Genomic DNA, 19,677 nt, shown 5'->3' on the forward strand with positions numbered 1-19,677 from the left:
GGTGGGGGGCAGAGGGGTCATGGCTCAGCGCCTGCCTTGCAAGCATGAAGATCAGAGTTCAATCCCCAAAACTAATGTAAAAATTCTGGGTGGTGCAAGTTTGTAGTCCTAGTGCAGGAAAGTGGAGACAGGAGGATTCCTGGGACTCACCGGCTGACCAGCTTAACCTAATTGGCCAGCTCCAGGCCAGCAGGAGATCCTTTCTGATAATATCTGAGCTTGTGAACAGTCATGCACACATATCTGCATTGGTGTACACGCGCGCACACACACACACACACCACCACCACCAGCTTTGTCTTGGGTCCGCTCTCTGGGTGAGTCCATGTGCATGTGAAAGGCTAGGTGACAACCCCAGGTAGGATCAAGGTAGAAGACCCCTCTCTGAAGAGTTCAAGATGACTCTAGTGGCAGTCAGAGGTCACAGCTGGACCATTTCTGCAGCTGTAGCCTGCTAAGTTCTGGGTGGTTCTGCTAAGCAGCCATCGATAAATGAAAGTATCTCCTTGGCTGAATACCCTCAGAGGACAGTTCCATCCATATTACCCGTGAACCCTTCAATCCTGGCTAGACCAGCCAGTCCTGCAATGGGCCCAGTTGGCTCATGTTCTCGGGCCTTTATCCATGCAGATCCATCGCTTGGAAGTTTTGGATCCCACAGCCAACATAAATCTCTTCCCAGACTGAGCTCTGACGTCATCGCCTCTGATACATCTCCTGTCATTTCCTGTACCCTCCTGTACCCACCTGTGCCGCCGCAGCATAAGCAGTTCCAATGAAACCAAGTGCTAAGCTTCCCCCTCCAGCCTTTGTTTCATAACAGCTCCATACCCTCCCAGAACTGTGAGCCCTAAGGGGTGGGGCTGAAGCTGCACTCCTTCTGTATCCCCTGAGGCTCAGCACAAGGTCTGATACAACACAGGCCCCGGGGAGAGTTTGATGAATGAATAAACAGCCATAGGTTTCTGGTTCACAGGTTCTGCATCCCTGCCCCCATGTCATCGTACAAGGCTGTGTTCTTTCCAAGGATGGAAAATTGAACTTGTGGGCTGGGGAATATGGCTCAGTGGCAGAGGGCTTGCCTAGCATATGTGAGATCCTGGCTCAACTTTAAAAACCTTAAAAGTAAGCCAATACAATTAAAATAAAATAAAAGAATACAGCAGGGGGCTGGAGGAATGGCACCGTGGTTGAGAGTACTGGTTGCAGCTGGGCGGGGTGGCGCACACCTTTAATCCCAGTACTCAGACAGATCTCTTGAATTCCAGAGAGACCAGACAGCGAGAGCTACACACAGAAAAACCAAGGAGTGGGTCACTGCCAACCCGTGTTAAGAGGCTGGAGGGAGGAGCTTGGAACGGGTGGATTTTATCAGAGAGTCCTATCTCCATCTCTAGAGAAACACCCCCTGGTTTTTACACCAGTCTAAACTCTCAGCCCGGCATTTGGGGCATCCCAGCACCCCGGCATAACCTTGTATTCCAGTGGGAAATGACACAGTGAGCTCCAATCTCCTATATAAGCACCACCAAGCACAGCTTGGCCAGCCTTGCTCACACCATCACATTTAGTGGACATCCGTTGTGCACTTCCTGTGCCAGAATCAATGATAAGCATTTTACATGTCTTAAGCTCTTGGCTCTCCACATGACCCTATGAAAGGCAGCTTTCCACTTGGCCTAGGTCATCGGGATAGTAAAAGGGGAAGAGATGCCACTGGAAGCAGGTTTTAACCACCTTTGCAGCCTTCTTGCTACTCTGAGGCACCTACTGGAAACTTCTTACGCTTTCAAATCGCCTTCATGATTCATGTCCTATGTAATAAGCACCGCCTGTACCGTTTTTTATGACCATGCTTCCTTAGGTGCAATAGCCACTCCAGGTGGTTCCAAAGATGGTCTTTGAAGCCATAATCCCCCCAGTGAGATTATCTCCGGATAATCTCATATCTCCTGATAACTGTGACCTTCCTGAGCCTCAATTTCCTTCTTAGAAAACAGCACTTACCCTCAACTATTTCATGTGAGTTGTGTCCTATATGTGTTTGGCACATGGTAAAAACAGTTCACAGTGAGGCTTTGTGGGCCAACTCGGCCACTGGAGTGAGCAGAGCAGTAAGGTGTTGCCTGATCCAGGTAGCGAGGTGTACTGGGACCTATTTGCAATCTAGCACACTCTCCCTTCCCATTTGTTGTGATGACGGCAATATTCCAAACAGTGGCTCCTCCATCACTCAGCTTCACAGGGGGAGACAACTCAGACTGATCCTCCATGGCCGCGCAGCACGGAGGAAAAATGAGCACTATTCAGCTTAGCCTGGCCTATATTGACCCAGAACAACCTCAGTGGAGGCTTACATGTAAAAGTCATTCGTTGCGACTCACTTCTTTTCTTAAACACAAAACCCCCATCACTTCCATAAATGAACAAAGAATAAGCACCATTTATCATACGGAGTGATCACACACACAAGGCCCCTGCATCCTCTTACTTCCCAGAACATCAATACCTGCTCTTTGAACACAAACCATTGTCCAGGAAGTGCTAGCTAAAAGGGCTTGGAAAGCCAGCCATGGAAAGTCTCGGGTTTACCTCAGACGTCCACCTTTGTCAGTCATAGCACAGCTGCCCGGCCTGGGCTGCAGCCAAACCTTACTCCTTGCGGGGCCCCGCCCCACTGTGAGGCCCCGCCCCACTGTGAGGCCCCGCCCCATGCCCCTTACCTCGGCAGACGGTGCCATTCTCCACAGCCTCGAAGCCCGCTTTGCACATGCAGCGGCCAATAGGCACCAGCCACTCGCCGTCCCCATTACAGTAAAGTTTGATTGGCACATCGACTTCCTCAGCATTGGCAATGCAGCTGCCCCGAGCAGCCACCAGTGATGTGCTCTCAGCCCCCGAAAGTGTCTCCTGGAAGATGGCACCATTCTGGATGACTCGGGGGCACTTCCGGTAGAAGACACGCACAGCGATGAGGGACATACAGCCACCGTAGTCCTGGAAAGCCAGGTAGAAGCCATTGCGGGACACGGGACCAAAGCTCCGCACCTCGGTGTTGATTTTCATGACGCGGCCACCCAGGTCCACCTGGGAGAAGCTCTCATCGGCCGCAATGGTGTCCACCTTCACCCACGGATTCTCCATCCAGTTGGGAAAGGTCTTGGTGGCTAGGTCAAAGTCAGCCTCATAGTAGTAGAGGTTGAAGGTCTCCTTGCAGGAGCCGGGCACGCTGGGAATGCTGCTACAGTCACGCACGGAGAACTTCATCTCCACGTGGATGCGGTGGGCGCCGCGGCGCCGGATGAATTTGGTCCGCAGCCAGTTGTTCTGGCTTGACTCAAAGACATTGCACACCTGGTACGTGCGGATCGTGTTCATGTTCTCATCATAGCCGCTCACCTCTTCCCACTGCGGGGGAGACACTAGTCAGACGGGGGAGTGGGTACCTTAGCCACTGGCAAGAACGCTGCCTGAATTGGGGCGGGGGTTGGGGGCGGGGGATACAGACTCTGCCTTGGGGAACACTCTATTCTGATGATGGAGGAGACCCGGCTTTGATGAGAAATTCCCAATCTGTGAGCGCCACACCAATCTGACGGTTAGAGGCGCATACCCTCCTCTCGGTATTCCCTTGTCCTCCTGGGGTACATGGCTCTGACTGTCAGGGGTTCACTATCTAACAAAGGATCAAAGACCTTGGGCTTAGGAGGAGATGCAGCCGACAGGGACTTGGAAGGGACCTGAATGGAGGGGAACACTTTCTGATGCAAGGAGACATCACAGGGCAGGTACTGTCTGATGGAGGGCACGGGGCTTCTGCTCCATGCCCCCTCCCCACCCCGAGAGTTCCCCGCCTTTGCTTCGTGGAAACTCCCAATCTGATGGAGGAAGATGGCCCAGGGTGATGGGAAGCCAAGGTCTTCGCTCAGGACAGCAACTTCCCTCTGGGACTTACATTGACTGAGATCTCCTCTGAGAACTGGTACTTCCTGGTACCCGGAAAGAACTAACTGCCCTCTGTCTGGGGAAGGTGCCCCCTCCTGAGCCATAACTAGAGAGAGAAACCCTCTAAGTCTGCATGTTGGGGGGGGGGGGCTGGATTGCCTGAGGGCAGATAGAGAGAACACAGGGCCCTGTCACACTTCTGCAGGCTGAGCTCATCCCCATCTCCATAGCTGAAGCCTCGGTCCAACTCTGTGCCTCTCTCAAGTGCCCTCTGTTAATGCTTCCCCCTGTGGTGCTGAGGATAAAACCGGGGACATGCGCGTGCTCCACAACCACTCTCCACTGAGCTACGCTGCCAGGCCTCAAACATCCTTGATACCCCAGGCCTGTGACAGCAGCTGTCCGCTGCAGCCTCCGGTGTTTGTGTTCACTGACTCTCCCTGGGGACAAGGACGTCAGCCTCCGCCTCCTTGGTCTGGTCTCCCCCAATGGGTCGGAGTGCCTACTGAAGGTAGCGTCCTTCTCTTCCTCTGTGCCCGTTAGGGGTTACGGTGGGGCTGGTCCTCCCACCCAGGCCAGGCCTGAGGCTACTGGCTTCATGGTGTTTTGATTCTTGTCACACATGGGGACAGGAACTCCATTTTGCAGAAGGGAGACCAAACAGGTGAGGCCACTTGCTTCAAGTCACGGAGTCTCGGTCCCCGGTCACAGGCTTGCCTACCTTGCCCTAGGACAAGCACTGCTAACTTGTTGCATGAGCTTGGGCAGTTCCTCTGCCGTCTCTGGGGGCCTTGATTTCCCCTTCTGCTAAATGTGACTGTGGGACTGGCGGGCGATCATGGAGAGGTCAGCGGCTGACCATGCTGTGCAGGGGGTGGGGCCTTGAAGACAGCAAGGTGCACACATACTGGGAAGCCAGAGTCAGAGCTGGCTGGCCTGGCCTCTACCCCAGTGGCAATTCTGAAGCTCCCCTACATCACATTTCATTTTTTTTCTTTTCTTTTCTTTTTCTTTTTGGTGGCACCATGTGACAAAGTCAGCCCCTTGTTACAACCGCTGCTCTTCCTCAGAACTTAATTAGAACACTTAATTAGAGCACTCTGCCTTTCTCCCCTCTCTCTAATTAACATGCGGAGGCCCTGCAGCCCAAACACCCCAAATAATTGCGTCCGGGGGCCCTGCAGCCCAGCCTGGCCTCATTACTGGCAGGGTGGGGCTGCGGGGGCCCAGCAGCCTTCGCAGATGGAAAATTGGTGACAAGAAAGAGCTACAGAAAGAAGCCTGACCCTGGAGCCCTGCCTATTGAGAGTGAGGCTTTGGAGGGGTGGGGCTATGGTTACCTAGGGCTGCAGCTGAGTCCCCTTGGAAGACTGGAGTGGGAAGTGGGGTGGGGCGATGGGCTGTAGAGTCCAGGGCCTCCACAGAGACCATGGGATAGGTGGAATATTAAAACTGATGGCAGAGACGATGATGGTGAGAGCTATTATAGCTACTACTCTCTATTGGGGGCCAAGCCATGCCAGCCTTCGCATTAGATGTTGTGAGGAAGCCTTACTACAACAGTGGGGAAACCCGCCATTTCACAGGTGAAGAAACCAGAGTCAGAGAGGCAAAGTGGGTACCCATGGTCTCAGCTGACAGGTGGAATTGGGGCAATACTAAGGAGAGAGAGAGAGAGAAGGGCCGTCTAGTCTCATCTCTCAGGATGCCAGGGACACAGACATAGGCTCAGATCCTACCCAAGGGATGCAATAAGAACTCGGGATGGGCCGTGGCTGGAGCTCAGTCGCTGGAGTGCTTGCCTAGCATGCGAGAGACCCTGGGTTCCATGGCCAGCACTGAACAGACCTGGTCATGGTGGTCCATACCGGTAATCACAGCATCCAGAGAGTAGAGGCAGGAGGATCAGAACGTCATCTTTACTTACACAGCTAGTTTGCAGCTAGCCTGTGATACATAGGACCCTTTCTAAATCATAAAAGAGCCCAGGGATGTACTCTCTGGGGCTCCTTGTCTTATGGGGATCCAAAGTTGGGGTGGTGGAGGACTTGGTGCCTGATCCAAACCTGAGCCCCAGTTGGGGGCTACATCTCAGTGGTAGAATATTTGTATGAGGCCCTGGGTATGATCCCCAAGCACCAAAAAAACCAAACCACAACCAAGCAACCTCGAGCCCCTTCATTAGGAGCTATCAGGCCCTGGCAGGCAGCTATCTCTCTCTGAATTTCAGTGTTGGAGATGGCATATAAAAGGTGCTTGGTGTGGTCTCTGACCCAGAACAGAATCTCAAGTGGTTTATACCTCCCTCTTTTGAAATGGGCACCATGTGAGTGCCTGCTTCTCAGCATCCCCTAGGGAATTCTACAGGATAAAGGCCAAAGAGTCCATGTGTTGTCATGGGAACGGGTACTCCATCAAGGGTAGGGATGGGGAGGGTGGGGTGTGAGAGAGGAGAGGGGCTGAGATATGAGGGGATGTCCAAGGCACCAGCAGACCCCAGGGCATGCTGGGGAGCCGGCCAAGCAGGGTTTGAGGGACCAGAACTCACCCCTGATGGGGGATGTACCATCCAGCCCAGTTCAGCCGTCGCTGTAGTGGAGTCCATCAGGGTTTCTGTGGGAAGAGCAAAGAGTCACCACCCGCAGCACCTCTCAGAGCTATCAGTCACTCTGCTGACCCTGAGGTCCCACCCTCCCTTACCGCATTTCTTCGGATCCTCCAGACCACTTGTCCTGTAAACCCGGCCTCCCTGCTCCATATTCCCCGCTACTCCAAGAGCCTGACCAATCATCAGAGTCCATTTTTTTCCCCTTATGCCCCTGTGGTCATCCCCAACCCCCAACTAATCGCATCTCAGTAACCTAGGAATTATCTTGCCCCTCCTTTCCTGGTGGAGGGTTTTCTTTGTTGTTGTTGTTTGCTTGTTTGTTTTCTAGACAGAGTTTCTCTTTGTAGCCCTGGCTGTCCTGGAACTCATTTTGTAGACCAGGCTGGCCTCGAACTCAGAGAGCCACCTGCCTTTGCCTCCCGAGTGCTGGAATTAAAGGCGTGTACCACCGTCACCTGGCCTGGTGGAGGGTCTTAATCTAGGGTCCTCTCCCATGGATTCCAGAGGGTCCACATGGATCCCTCAAATTTTTACATCAAAATTAAAATATCTATTTGCTTTTCAGCTCACATCAAATTCTCAAACACTGGAAGCCAGCCTTGGAAGGGGTTCCTCTTCTGCCTCTGGGGACCCATCATTTGCCTTGCTGGCCTCTGGACAGCCCTGCTGGTACCTTCCCTCTTCTCCAGGAACCAGAAGTCATTCCTTATGCCATGGCCTCAATTTCGGAGTCCCTCCTCCAGTACCCAGCCAACTCTACCCCAGGTTCAAGTCCCGGAGAGGGCGATAAGAGCAAACATTGGCGTGGTTGTCACTTGCTCTCTGGGGTTCCAGAGACTCAAGCCAGGGTCAGAACCAGGAGCTGGGGGCAAGAAGCCACACGGTTCAAAGTGAAGACGATCCATGGGCCCTGGATGTCCTGTTAACCCAGGTCAGGGTCAGGATCCTTCCCTTCTAGTCTTTTCTACCAAAAGGTTCTCAAAACCGAATCAAATGGTAACACACGGAATGGATTTATACAGATGCTTTCAAGCATTCATTCAACAAATATACCTCAGCATCCGCTTTGTACCAGGCACTGGCCTGAGTACTCCAAGAGAGGAAAAAAAAACAAACAAAAAACAAAACAAAACAACAAAAAAAAACTGAGTTCAATCTCTGAAACCCACATGAAGGTGGAAGCAGAGAGCCAACCCTAGAAAATTGTCCTCTAGCATGTTCATGCATATACTGGCATGTGTTCGCTCCATCATGTATACCTGTAAACACACACATACTACTAATAAATAATAAATTTTGAAAACGCCCTACTATGGAGCCATTCATAGACTGGAGATGGCAGTAAGTATGAGTATAAATGACTGAGGGAATGGGCAGAGAAGTCTAGAAGCTCACAGCTCCCACACTGCCTCTGATACTACTAAACTTCAATTCTGTGCCCAGTACAGGCATCATTAGTCAATATCCACATGATGTGGCCATCTCTGTATCCAGTGCAGGCATCACTAATCGATCTCTATACTCTGTGGCCGCTATTTACTTCCTCTAATAGGAAGTTCCAGGAAATGAAACACACACACACACACACACACACACACACACACACACACACACACTATTTGAGATGCTTGCCTGGTCTTGCCCCAGTAGCCTCATTTTGAAAAGAGTGCCATCTGGAGCCCCGGGCAGAAGGGGACTGCCTAGAGACCGGACAAGAGTTGGTGCAGGAACGGGACACACAGGTGTCTTGCCTCCTCGCCGTCTACATTTCCAGGCACTTGAAACAATTAGTCATTTGGTTTATGCTAGATGCACCAGGGCCAGAAGAGTGTCCAGGCTACAGAGAGGATCCAAATGGGAGGTAATGAGGGTGTGAACTAGGACAGGCCAGTGGCAATGGAGGCGGGGTGGGGTGGGGTGGGGGGATGGGGGGGGCAGGAGTGTCTAGGCGGAGGTGACCCCAGCCAGACCTCTGAGCTGACAAGAGAAGTTGCAGAAGAGCCTCATGACCGCCTGGGGCTCGAGTTTGTGGTCACTGTGTCCTTTTTGCGTTTGAGATGGGGTGATGGGGAGGAGGGGTGCCAGGGACAGTGGAAGCCAGTGCCAAGGGCATCCTTTTGATGGCAAATTGGGGGGAAGTTTCATTGTGCAGCTTTGGAGCTGAAAGAAGGTTCTTTTTCACACTCGGAATGCTACAGATTCTTCTTCCTGGAGAGAACAAGGGCTGAACTTTTAACCTGTTTTCTCTCATCGGACTCAGGCAGAGACGCGCCAAGCTGGGCTCTCAGCCTGGGCCCTGCAAGCAGCTGCTGGAGGCAGGGAGTGGGGAGCCACTCCTGGGACAGAGTGGGGTTGGATGGGAGGCTAGCCCGCCAAGCAGGTGGCCCCACCCCTTGGCTAGGTTCCTGGGCTGACCCCAAGGAAAAAGCACTAGAAGATTCTATGGCTTAGAGGAGGAGGAGGGGCTGGGAAGTGACGATGGAAACTCGGACCCAGGGGGTAGAAATGACACAGGCACATTGTAAAAGTCAGGGCTTAAATCGGGCTCCTCAAGAAGCCCTGGACACTGTCCCCTCCTACCACATCGATCCACATACTGGCCAAACAGAGTGGGAACGGGCTAAAAGAATAATCTGGAGGGCAGGAAAGCACCAGGAGGGAGTGAAAGGTTCAGGTGGGCTACAAGTGGACCCCTGTCTCCATTTTTCCTTTGCCTGGGCTTTGCCTCAGGCCAGCTTTCTGGAAACTGTGGTCTCTTGGGCTTTGGCAGGAGGAAGCACAGGGCTGGTCTTCCCCAAAGCCACCTTTAATTCTAACACCTTCTCCCTTTGCCTGTGAAAGGGAGGTGAGCAGTGCAGGGACCTCAACTTCTTGGTTTTTTGTTTGTTTGTTTGTTTGTTTGTTTGTTTTGTGTGTGTGTGTGTGACAGGATCTTGTCCTGGCTGACTTTAGAACTCAGGACGGCTCAGTTGGGAAAAGTGCTTGCCACCAAGCCTGATGGTCTGAGGTTGATCCCAGGGCCACGTGATAGGAGGAAAAAACTGCCTCCTGGAAGAAGTTGTCCTCTGACTCTCACATGTATACCATTGTGTGTATGTGTGTGTGTGTGTGTGTGTGTGTGTTTCACACACACACTAAATAAAACATTTTAAATACAGCCAGGGGCAGTGGTGCACACCTGTAATACCAGCACTTGGGAGGCAGAGGAAGGCAGATCTCTGTGAGTTGAGGCCAGCCTAGTCTACAAAGAGAGTTCAGGCCAGCCAAGGCTACACAGAGAAACCCTGTCTCCAAAATCAAAACAAAAATTTTAATGTAATACTTGGAGAGAGAGAGAGAGAGAGAGAGAGAGAGAGAGAGAGAGAGAGAGAGAGAGAAAGGAAAGAACTTATTATATCATTCAGGTCGGCCTAGAATTTGCAGCAATCTTCCTGCCTCTGACTCCTGAGGACCAGGAATACAGGCATATACCACCATGCTTGGCTAAAACCTCAATTTTAACACAGGCTCTCTCTCTCACTGGCCTTGCAATCTCTCTCTCTCTCTCTCTCTCTCTCTCTCTGACACACACACACACACACACACACACACACACACACACACAGATTGAACCTAGGGCTTTGTACATGCAAGACAAACATTCTACCATTAAGCTACATGCCCAGCCTTTTTTGTATTTTAAAAGCATTTTTTCTTTTTTCTTTTTTTTTTTTTTTCCCAGTAGTTTCCCAGGCTGGCTTTGAACTTGAAATCCTCCTGCCTTAGGCTCCTGAGGAGTTGGGATTATAAGCACGTGGAAACCAAACCCTGCTAAACTTTGAGTCTTTCAAAGCTGCATTTTCCTCACCTAAATTCCTTCTGGGTATGGGCAGGGGTCAACCACAAGGGGGATATGGCAGCCAGAATCCACACACCGTAGGTCCTCCCTGAGCGCTACTACTGCCTTAGGTGCAGCAGGCCATTTAGTGCCATGCATGCTGGTCACTCACAGGCGTGTGCAAAGGCCTCCAGAGCAGTCCGCCTAGCTCTCCAGCCCCAGGGGCACAGCCTCCAAGGACCCCTCCCTGCTCTACCTGAGGCTGCTTCCTGGACGCCCCGGCTTCCCTGTTGTGCTCACACCAGTCAGAGAAGTCGGGTTCCATCCCCCAGGGTATCTGGAAACCACAGATCTTGTCCCAGGCAACCGGGTTGGCTTAGGATACCAACCCTAAATCCCACCCCAGTGATGCCTCTCTTAGTGACCAAACGGCTCTCCAACACCAGAGTCTGCAAAGGGAGAGGGAAAGAGCGAGCTAAGCTGCACTGAGACCCCACTAAGATGCAAAAGCCTGGCAAGGACATGGGCATGTCTTAATTCCAGCATTTGGAAGGAAGATCAGAAGTTCAAAGTCACCCTCGCCTACAGAGTGAGCTCCAGGCTAGCCTGGCTAGCCTGAGCTACTAGAGACCCGGTTTCACTCAAAACAAGAGGCTAGAGAGACGGCTCAGTGCTAACAGTACTTGCTACCAAGTCTGACACCCTGAATTCAGTTCTGGGGACCGAATATGGTAAAAGGAGATAACCAGTTAAAACAAAACAAAACAAAACAAAACAAAACCAAGTTGTCCCTTAACTTCCACATGTGCGTCATGGCACACACACTTTCTCAAATACAAGACAAAAAAAAAAATGTGATGAAGAAAAAAAACCTATTAAAAACAAAATAGGCAAAATCTCACTCACATCTGCACAGTGCCAAGAGGTACTCGATACTGAACCACGTGTCACAAATCGGAACACTGAGGCCAGCAAAGACCCATGAGCTCGCGAGGCTGCACACCTACTCCACTGGTCCGCTGCTCTGGAGGAGCGCAGGCGGTGAGGCACACGCCTACCCACAACTCCTCACTCCCACGTGCACCGCTCCTTCCGAGCCTCTCCATCTACATCTCCTTCACCTCCCCTTCTCCCCTGATATTCCCAAGTCAGGCTGCCTCCTGTCAAAGCCCATTCACCCCATAGCTCTGCAGTTCAGGGGGTTGAGAGGACCCAGGACTCACAGGAGTCCAGGCTGGCAAGCTTCCTTGTTTACCCAGGATCCAGGATGGGGGAGTGGCACAAGGGAGGCCCTCCTCATCCCATTGCTGGATAGAGTCAGCTCCATCAGCCTTGCAAGCTGCAGCCTCCCCTGTAGACACGGCTTTGGCTTTCTCACCTCCAACCTGAGCTAGGATTGCTATGATTCGTTCACTATTTTCCTTCCAATTGCCTTCTTTTCTTAAATGCATTTTAAAGAGGAGGGGAAAAAAAAAAAGACCTCATTATTATAAATGGGGAAAATCAGTATCACTGGTGTTAGACGAAGAGGGAGGCTAAATGTGAGTCGACAATCGCCAAGGTCCATCTGAGGGTCACCTAACATCCCCTTACTAGCCACACTCTGGGGGCCGCTGGGTTCCATCGGTCTGCCTCATCCTCTAGCTCGTGGCGATGACGTCGATCCCACAGACAGGGAAACGGCTGTCACTGTACACAGATAATTAGTCGCTGTGCGGATGTGTCAGGGACCACAGCTCAGAGTTGTGGGGACAGCTTCCTGGAGGAAGTGAAGCCTGATGGAGGGCCAGTTAGTTAGGAGGGAGCCAACCAGTTCTGGGCGGGTTGGGCTGGGTGCATGTCCTCCGTTCCTTTCTGCCTCTGTGATAGAATATGGACCCAAACCATCCTTGCGGGAGAAAGCGTTTATTTCCCTTATTTGCCAAGGGGGAGCCAAACAGGAACTCGAGGCAGGAACCTGGAGGCAGGAACTGAATATGACCATGGAGAAACACCGTGGGAGCATCACCGGTTAGGCCAGCTACCTTTTTCATATAGGCCAGGGATGACACCACCCACAGTGGGCAGGGCGGGGGCGGGGCGAAGGCGGGGCGGGGGCGGGGCCCTCCCACATGAATCAGCAATCAAAAAAAAAAAAAAGCTTCATAGACATGCCAATCTGATAGAGGCGCTTCCTCATCTAAGACCTCTTCTTCCTAAGTATGACTAAGTTTGTGTCAAGTTGTCAAAAACTGACAATGGACCAAGAGGAGGGACACCAAGGGCAGAGGCAAGGAGGGGAGCCAGTGAGGGTGGAGCCAGCTGGGTGGCCCTGGTGGTGGCTGAGCTCTGAGGGCTGGGCCTGTTGGAGCAGGGTTGCCCACTAAAGGGCAGCGGCTTGCCAAGACCCTGTGCTAGACCATGCCCAGGAGCCCACACCCTCAGCAGCCTCACTGCTGTCACCTGCTCATCTCCTGCTTGGCACAGCGGTCCACCTGCCCCCACATCTCCTGGTTACCAGGCTGACCACTTGCCGGGCTTTGACTGACTAAAGTGCCGTTAAAAACAAATGGGACAACAACAAAGACCCCAGCGGAGTTTAGTGACGAGGAAAGCGAGGCCACCCAAAATCTCGGCATCAGGCAGAAAACCGGAGCCAGAGTGTGCTCCTCTGGAGAAAACAGGGTTTGGGCCACGGGAGTGGCTTTGGCCCTGGCTCTGCTGTACCGCACCCCCTCTCTCTGCTTCCTGGAGACTACACAGAAGAAAGCAATCAGGAGGCCCTGATTGCACAGGCTGGGGAGGCCTGCCGGCCCCTCCGGCTACGTGTGAATGAGCAGTATGCATTTCAGAAATATTTGAGCTAAAAGGGGAGACACACTGAAGTCGTTAGCATCGGGCCGACGGGAGGTGGCTGCACGGGGCCCTGCTCACAGGCTGGGGTAGATGGATGCCCCCTGCTCCTCGGCCCACCTCGTCAGCTCCGCCTGAGCCCATGTTGAGCTGGAATTCTCTCGGGCCACATACATTGTTCATCTGCACTAACACATGCGTCCCAAGAACATGAGGAACTAGCATTCACTCGGCGCTTAGGGTACGTTAAAGGTTGGCAGAGTCTCTTAGCACCATTCCAAGCTCACGAAAACATACAGGGTCCATGCCAGTGGGACCCTACTTTACAGATGAGAGAGCTGATGTCAGAGATGGAAAAACAGCAACTAGCATGTGAGTCCACTTGTGTCCATCTCCACATCTGTGTTATTTCTAAGATGCCGGGGCTGTAGCCACAAAAGTAAGACAACACAGAACAAGAAAAAATCACCAATGCATGCGAGCGTGCATGCGTGTGTGAGTGTGTGTGCACTTGTGTTCTCTTCAATCTGAGTAAGCAGGAGGAGGTCTAGGTGGCCCAGGTAGACCCTGGGCTTCAGCACTTTCTAATGTCTGATTGCAAGGAAGAGGTCTCCTTTCTGGACCTTGTTTTTTTTTTTTTTTTTTTTTTTGTTTGTTTTGCATCCAGAAAATGGACCACGTAACATTAGTGATGTGATGTCTCCAGAAAGCCCTCACTGTCTCTGAGATGAAGTCTCACCAAACCTCGGCTGGCCTTAAACTCGCCGTGTAGCCTTATGCTCTAATCCTTCTGTCTCTACCTCCCAAGTGCTCAGACTGTAGACACGTGCCATCACGACCAGCTTTAAGGCTTGAAACCAGGACTTGGTACATGCCAGGCAAGCACTCTGTCCCACTGAGTGACACCGTCAGACCCTCATGCAGCCCTCGTTTTGAGTGAGGCCTATGCGTGCCTGTTCACTCGCTATAACCTCAGCACCGAGAGCCTGGCACTGGAGAACACACAAAATCTGCACAGGGCAGTGGGTGGCAAACCTAAAGGCCGCATCTCATCACCAACCCTAACACCCCACAGTGTCCCCCAGGCTGCAGGATTAAGAGTCCTAGCTCGTCTGGCCATAAACACATCCCCACCCCGTCATTCAGCCTAGCTAGTTACCACACAGGCCATCCTTTTCCACTCTCAAGGGTCCCGTTACCCCACTTGCAGAAGACACTACGCGACTCTGAGGCTTGATGACTATTCTAGAATGTTCTCCCTGGAATGCTTGGCCCTTCCTGCTCTGTTAGCTTGGCTCCTTCTCCTTCTTCTTCCTGGCAGCTGTCCTTGGCTGCTCCCCCTCTGGGCTGGGGTTAGGGGCAGAGCCACAGTCATTCAGCGAACATTGCGCCAAGGACTTCGATGCAGAGACCAACCCACGGGTCCTCGCCTCGAGGAGCACCCAGACTCGTGCCCGACAGATGACCTCATGGCAGGGAAAAGCAGCGGGAGTGACTGGTCCAGGCTGAAAAACTGGGTCATGCGTGGGAAAAATCAGCTCTGGCTATGGAACCAGGAGAGGCATCTCAGAGGACGCAAAGCATCTAGGCTGGGCAGGGAGGGCTCAGCAGGATGAAGGCACAGGTGAGACAGCACTGGGGCATTCTGGGCCCTTCTAAAATAGGTGTCCAGCTTGCAGTGAGTTCAAGGCTGCACATCACTGCAATGGGAGCTGTATTTGGAGAAGCTAGAACGTAGAGAGCCTTGAATAAAGGCCTGAGGAGGCTGGATCTCTTATCCATGGGTATCAGGGAGCTGCGGAGGACTTGAGGAGAGGGTAGTAATGTGGCCCTGTCCTGAGAATTGTTAGGTAACAGAGCAGCCCTGGTACAGGCAATGAAGTCAGAGCTGGGATCCAGCCGTGGCAGGGGCTCAAGGCTGGAGATGTATACATCCATCAGCCAGCCTGGCAGGCGCCCCACGTGACACGTACTGCTCTGTAGCTTGCCCACAGCTCCTGTTGCACCTGCCTGCACTGATGGGGCTGAGGTGACTTGAATCTAGGCCTGGACGGCACTGCGCAGCCTGGTGAGAAGCCAGGCATAGCCATCGGTGGCTGGGAGCCAGAATGTTCTTTCCGTGGCCAAAAGGAGGAGTTCTAAGAGAATGCCAAGAGTCGGGGAGTAAATTCAAGGCCACTAATTGGCTGGTCTGGTCTCTTTATTTACCTGAGCCTCAGTTTTTCTAGTCTATAAAATGGGTCCAAATAAACTCTTTTCTTTAGATTTGTTTGTTTGTTTGTTGTATTTGGTTTTGTTTTTGAGACAGGGCTTCTCTATGTAGCCTTGGCTGTCTTGGACTCGCTCTGCAAACCAGGCTGGCGTCACAGAGATCCACCTGCCTCTGCCTCCCCAAGTGCTGGGATTACAGGCATGCGCCACCACACCTGGCTCAAATAAACTCTTGCTGTATGTCCCTCACAACATGGCTTTGAGCAACTGAGTGGGGCTCTCATGGGTGCAAGGCCTGCAGGGTTGTTTTCTAGTCTTTTTGAGATAGGGTCATGCTATGGAGCCTAAACTGGCCTTAAACTTGATACGTAGCTGGGTTGTCTTAGAACTTACGAACCTCTGGTTTAAGCCTCGTGAATGCTAGGAATATTACCCTGGCTTGAGTGGAGTAACATGCCAAGACCCGGGCCATAAAGAGTCCACAGGGAAGATGGCTAGTGCCTGAGGCGGTCACCTCTGCCAGGTGCTTCATTAGCATCATCTCACTGTTATCCCAGAGCAAACTTGTGGGGAAACTGAGGCACAGAGTGAGCAAGGACTCCTACAAGTTCAACAAGAGGCAAGGCAAAATTGGGCCTTTTGGTCCAATCCAAGAAGACACCGGGCCACATGGCTTCACAAAAGGGATGGGGAGCTATGGCTTCCCGCCACCAGAGCCCTCAGTGGCAGGCCTTCTCACACTTTGGCAGCCAATCCTGTCATCGCCCATGATAGAAATGAGAAGACAGAACCCAGAGAGACCCAGCGACCTGCCTGGAGTCACACAGCCAGAAAGAAGCAGTGCTGGGATTTGAACCCAGGCCAGGCAGCCCAGCCTTCCAGAGACCTCTCCTCTGTGATGAGGATGAGAGTGCTGTTGGCCAAGAGTAAGGCCAGTTAGGGGACGTTGCTAGAGAAACCTTGGGCCAGCTCCTGGAAGGCTCTATTTCCCAGTGTGAAACCTTCCAGCAGGCATCGCGTTGTTTCCCCTGGCATGGCTGGCTTGGCCCTTGGGCTCCAGGAAAGGGGACCCTGTTAATGTAAAATCCTTATGCAGCACTCTCGCCTGTCATGCTGCCCCTGGCCCTTGCCTGCCTGGAGCATGCTTGTGTTTTCTCAGGCCCGGGTGGAGGAGTCCCCGTGACGCAAGCTCCTGCACCATGTCCCCAGCCTGCCTGCCGCTGGCCTGGGCATCCGCCAGCGCAGACTGCCCTGACTGAAACCCAATCCGGCGGGCCAGCCGGGCTACTCGCTAACAGCGGGCCGCATTGTGAAGCCCAAGCTTTGGGGGAGTTTGGATTCGCTGCTTAGGGACCCACTTAACCTCCGCCAAGGACAGGATGATGGATGGGGGTCTGGGACAGGGTTGCTGGGGGTGGGGTGGGCGGTAAATGAATACCAGGGCTTGCTGAGGAAGGGAGGGAGGGAGGCAGGGACCGACCGGTGGCCTGGACACATTAAGAGTTCCATTGGTTCCCACAACAGCCCCAAGGATGCCTTTCTTCCTAGGCTGGTTTCATACAGCCAACTTCAATTCTGAGATGGTGTGTGACTTGTCCAGGGTGACACAGCAAGTCAGAAACTAAACTCTAGGCTATGGCCTCAGAGGTTTCCCAACACATCTGCCTGCCTCTTCATAAATACTTTGACTTAAATGAATTCACGCATCATTTCTATCCAATGAGTAGATTATAGAGTCTCAGCAGAGGGCCTTGCTGCGCACCTACTGTGTGTGCACTGAGTCCATTACTGCTCCATCTGGAGATCCTAAGGGGAGAACTGTTAGTCTTCATGGCTATTTCAGAGAACAGCACTTTCAATGGAGGGTCCCTTGGTAACTCCGGGCCCCAGGCATTTACACAGGGTAGTTACCAAATATTAAAACACTTCGTTGGGCCAGCAAAATGGCTAAGTCAGTAAAGGTGCTTGCCACTGAGCCTGGTCACCTGATTTTGATTCCCAGAACCCACATGGTAGAGGCAGAGAACAGACTCCTGCAAGTTATCCCCTGACCTGCACACACACACACACACACACACACACACACACACACACACACACACACACCATAGTAGCACTCAAGGGGCAGAAGCAGGCAGATTTCTATGAGTTTGAGGCCAGCCTGGTCTACATAGAGAGTTCTAGGCTAGCCAGGGCTACATAGTGAGACCTTGTCTCAGAAGCAAATACAAAAGACAATGTAGAAAAGTAGAACAATATTTTCCCTCTCACCTCTGCCCCTCACCCTCAGTAGAGCTCCTGCCTGGACTCCTCCTTCAGGTGACTGTGCCTTCCCCTGGGGTGGGTGGTCCCAGCCCTCCTGACCTGTAGGGGACACTTAAACTTATGGCTTCCTACCCACTTTAAATGTCATCTCCTTTGAGATGCCACCACTGATGAGCCTGAACGCAGGGCTCCCCTGATCATGGGTGTGCCATCCATCCCCGAGACAGCCTTTTTCTTACCAGCCTCTCCAATGGATGGCAAGCACCTGCTAGGTGGAGCTGAGGCCGGTGACGTCACAACAACTAGGCCTCTCCCAGGTGGCAGTGGCTCACCATCCCCTTGGTGGCCCAGTGTCTCCTGCCAGCAGACACAGTCAGGTTTGAAGACAGCTTAAACACTGCAGAGCAGTCGCTGGGTTTTAGGAACCTCACAGATATCCAGATCTCAGGTGCCAGAGTTTCCCCCCACCCCCACCCCCAACCTCCGCCACAGGCTCCTCCCAGGAACCTGAGGTCTTCTCTACATTTACAATATGGACAACAGGGCTGGGCGGTGGTGGCACACGCCTTTAATCCCAGCACTTGGGAGTCAGAGGCAGGCGGATCGCTGTGAGTTCGAGGCCAGCCTGGTCTACAAAGTGAGTCTAGGACAGCCAAGACTACACAGGGAAACCCTGTCTCGGAAAACAAAACAAAACAACAACAATATGGACGACTAAGTGAAGGCTGTTGAAACATTCAAACCCCACTGCTGGGGAGCCAGAGTAGTACAGATGTAATTAAAAAAAAAAAAAATACAGGTCCGTTGAAGCCCTACAGCTGAAGGTTGACTCTGAATGCCTGCTCCTCCTGCCTCTACCTCCTAAATGCTGGGATAAAGGACAAGCACCTCCACACTCCTTCCTGTGGTGCTGGGGATGAACTCAGGGTTTCCCCTGCTGGCTGAGGCGCCTCCCCGGCCACCAGATACAGAGCTCGTTTAGATGGTCTCTGATGCACAGTTGGCTGGACGCACATACGTGGAGCTGATAGACGTGGGAAGTTGGCTGTGCATTCCAAACTCTGTGCAAACCACTGAGCTAAACTGTCGCAGACAACTCACAACATCCTGTGAGATGGAAGTATTGCCCCCCCCCATACCCACCAACACCCATTCTGTTCATACAATGACCTACTGCCCATCCTCCTGCGCACCCACCCCTGTAGCATTATCCGTGCGGGCATCCATTCCCATCACACTCACGGCACCAACCTCCTTCCTTCCTACAGAACAAAGCCTCAGAGAGGCTATGCAGCCCACCCAACGTCACACAGCTAGAAGGCCGCAGAGCCCGGAGCTCACCACCGACTCTTGATCCTCCCTGATCTGTGGCCTCCTCGCCGCCGTCTCACTTAATATCTGAGTGTCCTGCTGCATGCGGCTTAATCGTGTAAGTCGCCTCAAATCCTCTGGATGTGAGCGGAGTGTAAATTACAAATCAATATGACACAGGCCACTGTGAAGCCCACGCCAGGCCTGTGAGGCTGAAGTCAATTAGCGAGCCTGCTGCAGGGCCGGCTGGAGCTGCGTCTATTTGCCTAATTGGCCCTGGTTTCCCCCAGTGAAGGGCAATTAACTCAAACTTCAGAACCGGGAGCACCCCTCTGCTTCTGGGCAAGGTGTCGGGCATTTAGCCACGTCTGGGATTTACTGTTCATTCACTCACCAGTGACCCGACCCCCACACACACACACACGGATCCATCTGTCTCTCCAACCATCTGATCCTTGCGCTCACCAAAGAAAGTACCCTAACTTCCGCCCACCGCCCCTGCACACACACGTCCACTTACACGCCCGTCCACCCACCCATTCACTTATCCAGCGAAGCGCCCACCCCATTCTCATACTCATCCGTGGAGCCACCCAATCCTGGCAGCCGCTTACGGACACATTCTGCTATCTTGACGTTCGCCCACCCATCCTCTCGCTCGGTTTACTCACCTACCCACACGCTCAGC

At 52.7% G+C, this 19,677-nt stretch overlaps 1 protein-coding gene across 5 annotated transcripts in view; it reads right to left on the reverse strand.

Annotated features, from left to right (window-relative positions):
* Positions 1-19,677, reverse strand: part of EPHB2 (EPH receptor B2) — a 187,536-nt gene that overhangs the window by 117,835 nt on the left and 50,024 nt on the right. For all 5 annotated transcript variants that reach the window (XM_084788272.1, XM_084788271.1, XM_084788270.1 and 2 more), the window contains exons 2-3: positions 6,494-6,558; positions 2,724-3,408 (exon numbers count right to left, since the gene is read on the reverse strand). In XM_084788272.1, coding sequence (XP_084644398.1) covers positions 2,724-3,408; positions 6,494-6,558 — 750 coding nt within the window. The remainder of the gene's footprint in view (positions 1-2,723; positions 3,409-6,493; positions 6,559-19,677) is intronic.

Source organism: Acomys minous (assembly GCF_964271855.1).
Source record: "Acomys minous genome assembly, chromosome: 6".
Taxonomy (NCBI): Eukaryota; Metazoa; Chordata; class Mammalia; order Rodentia; family Muridae; genus Acomys; species Acomys minous.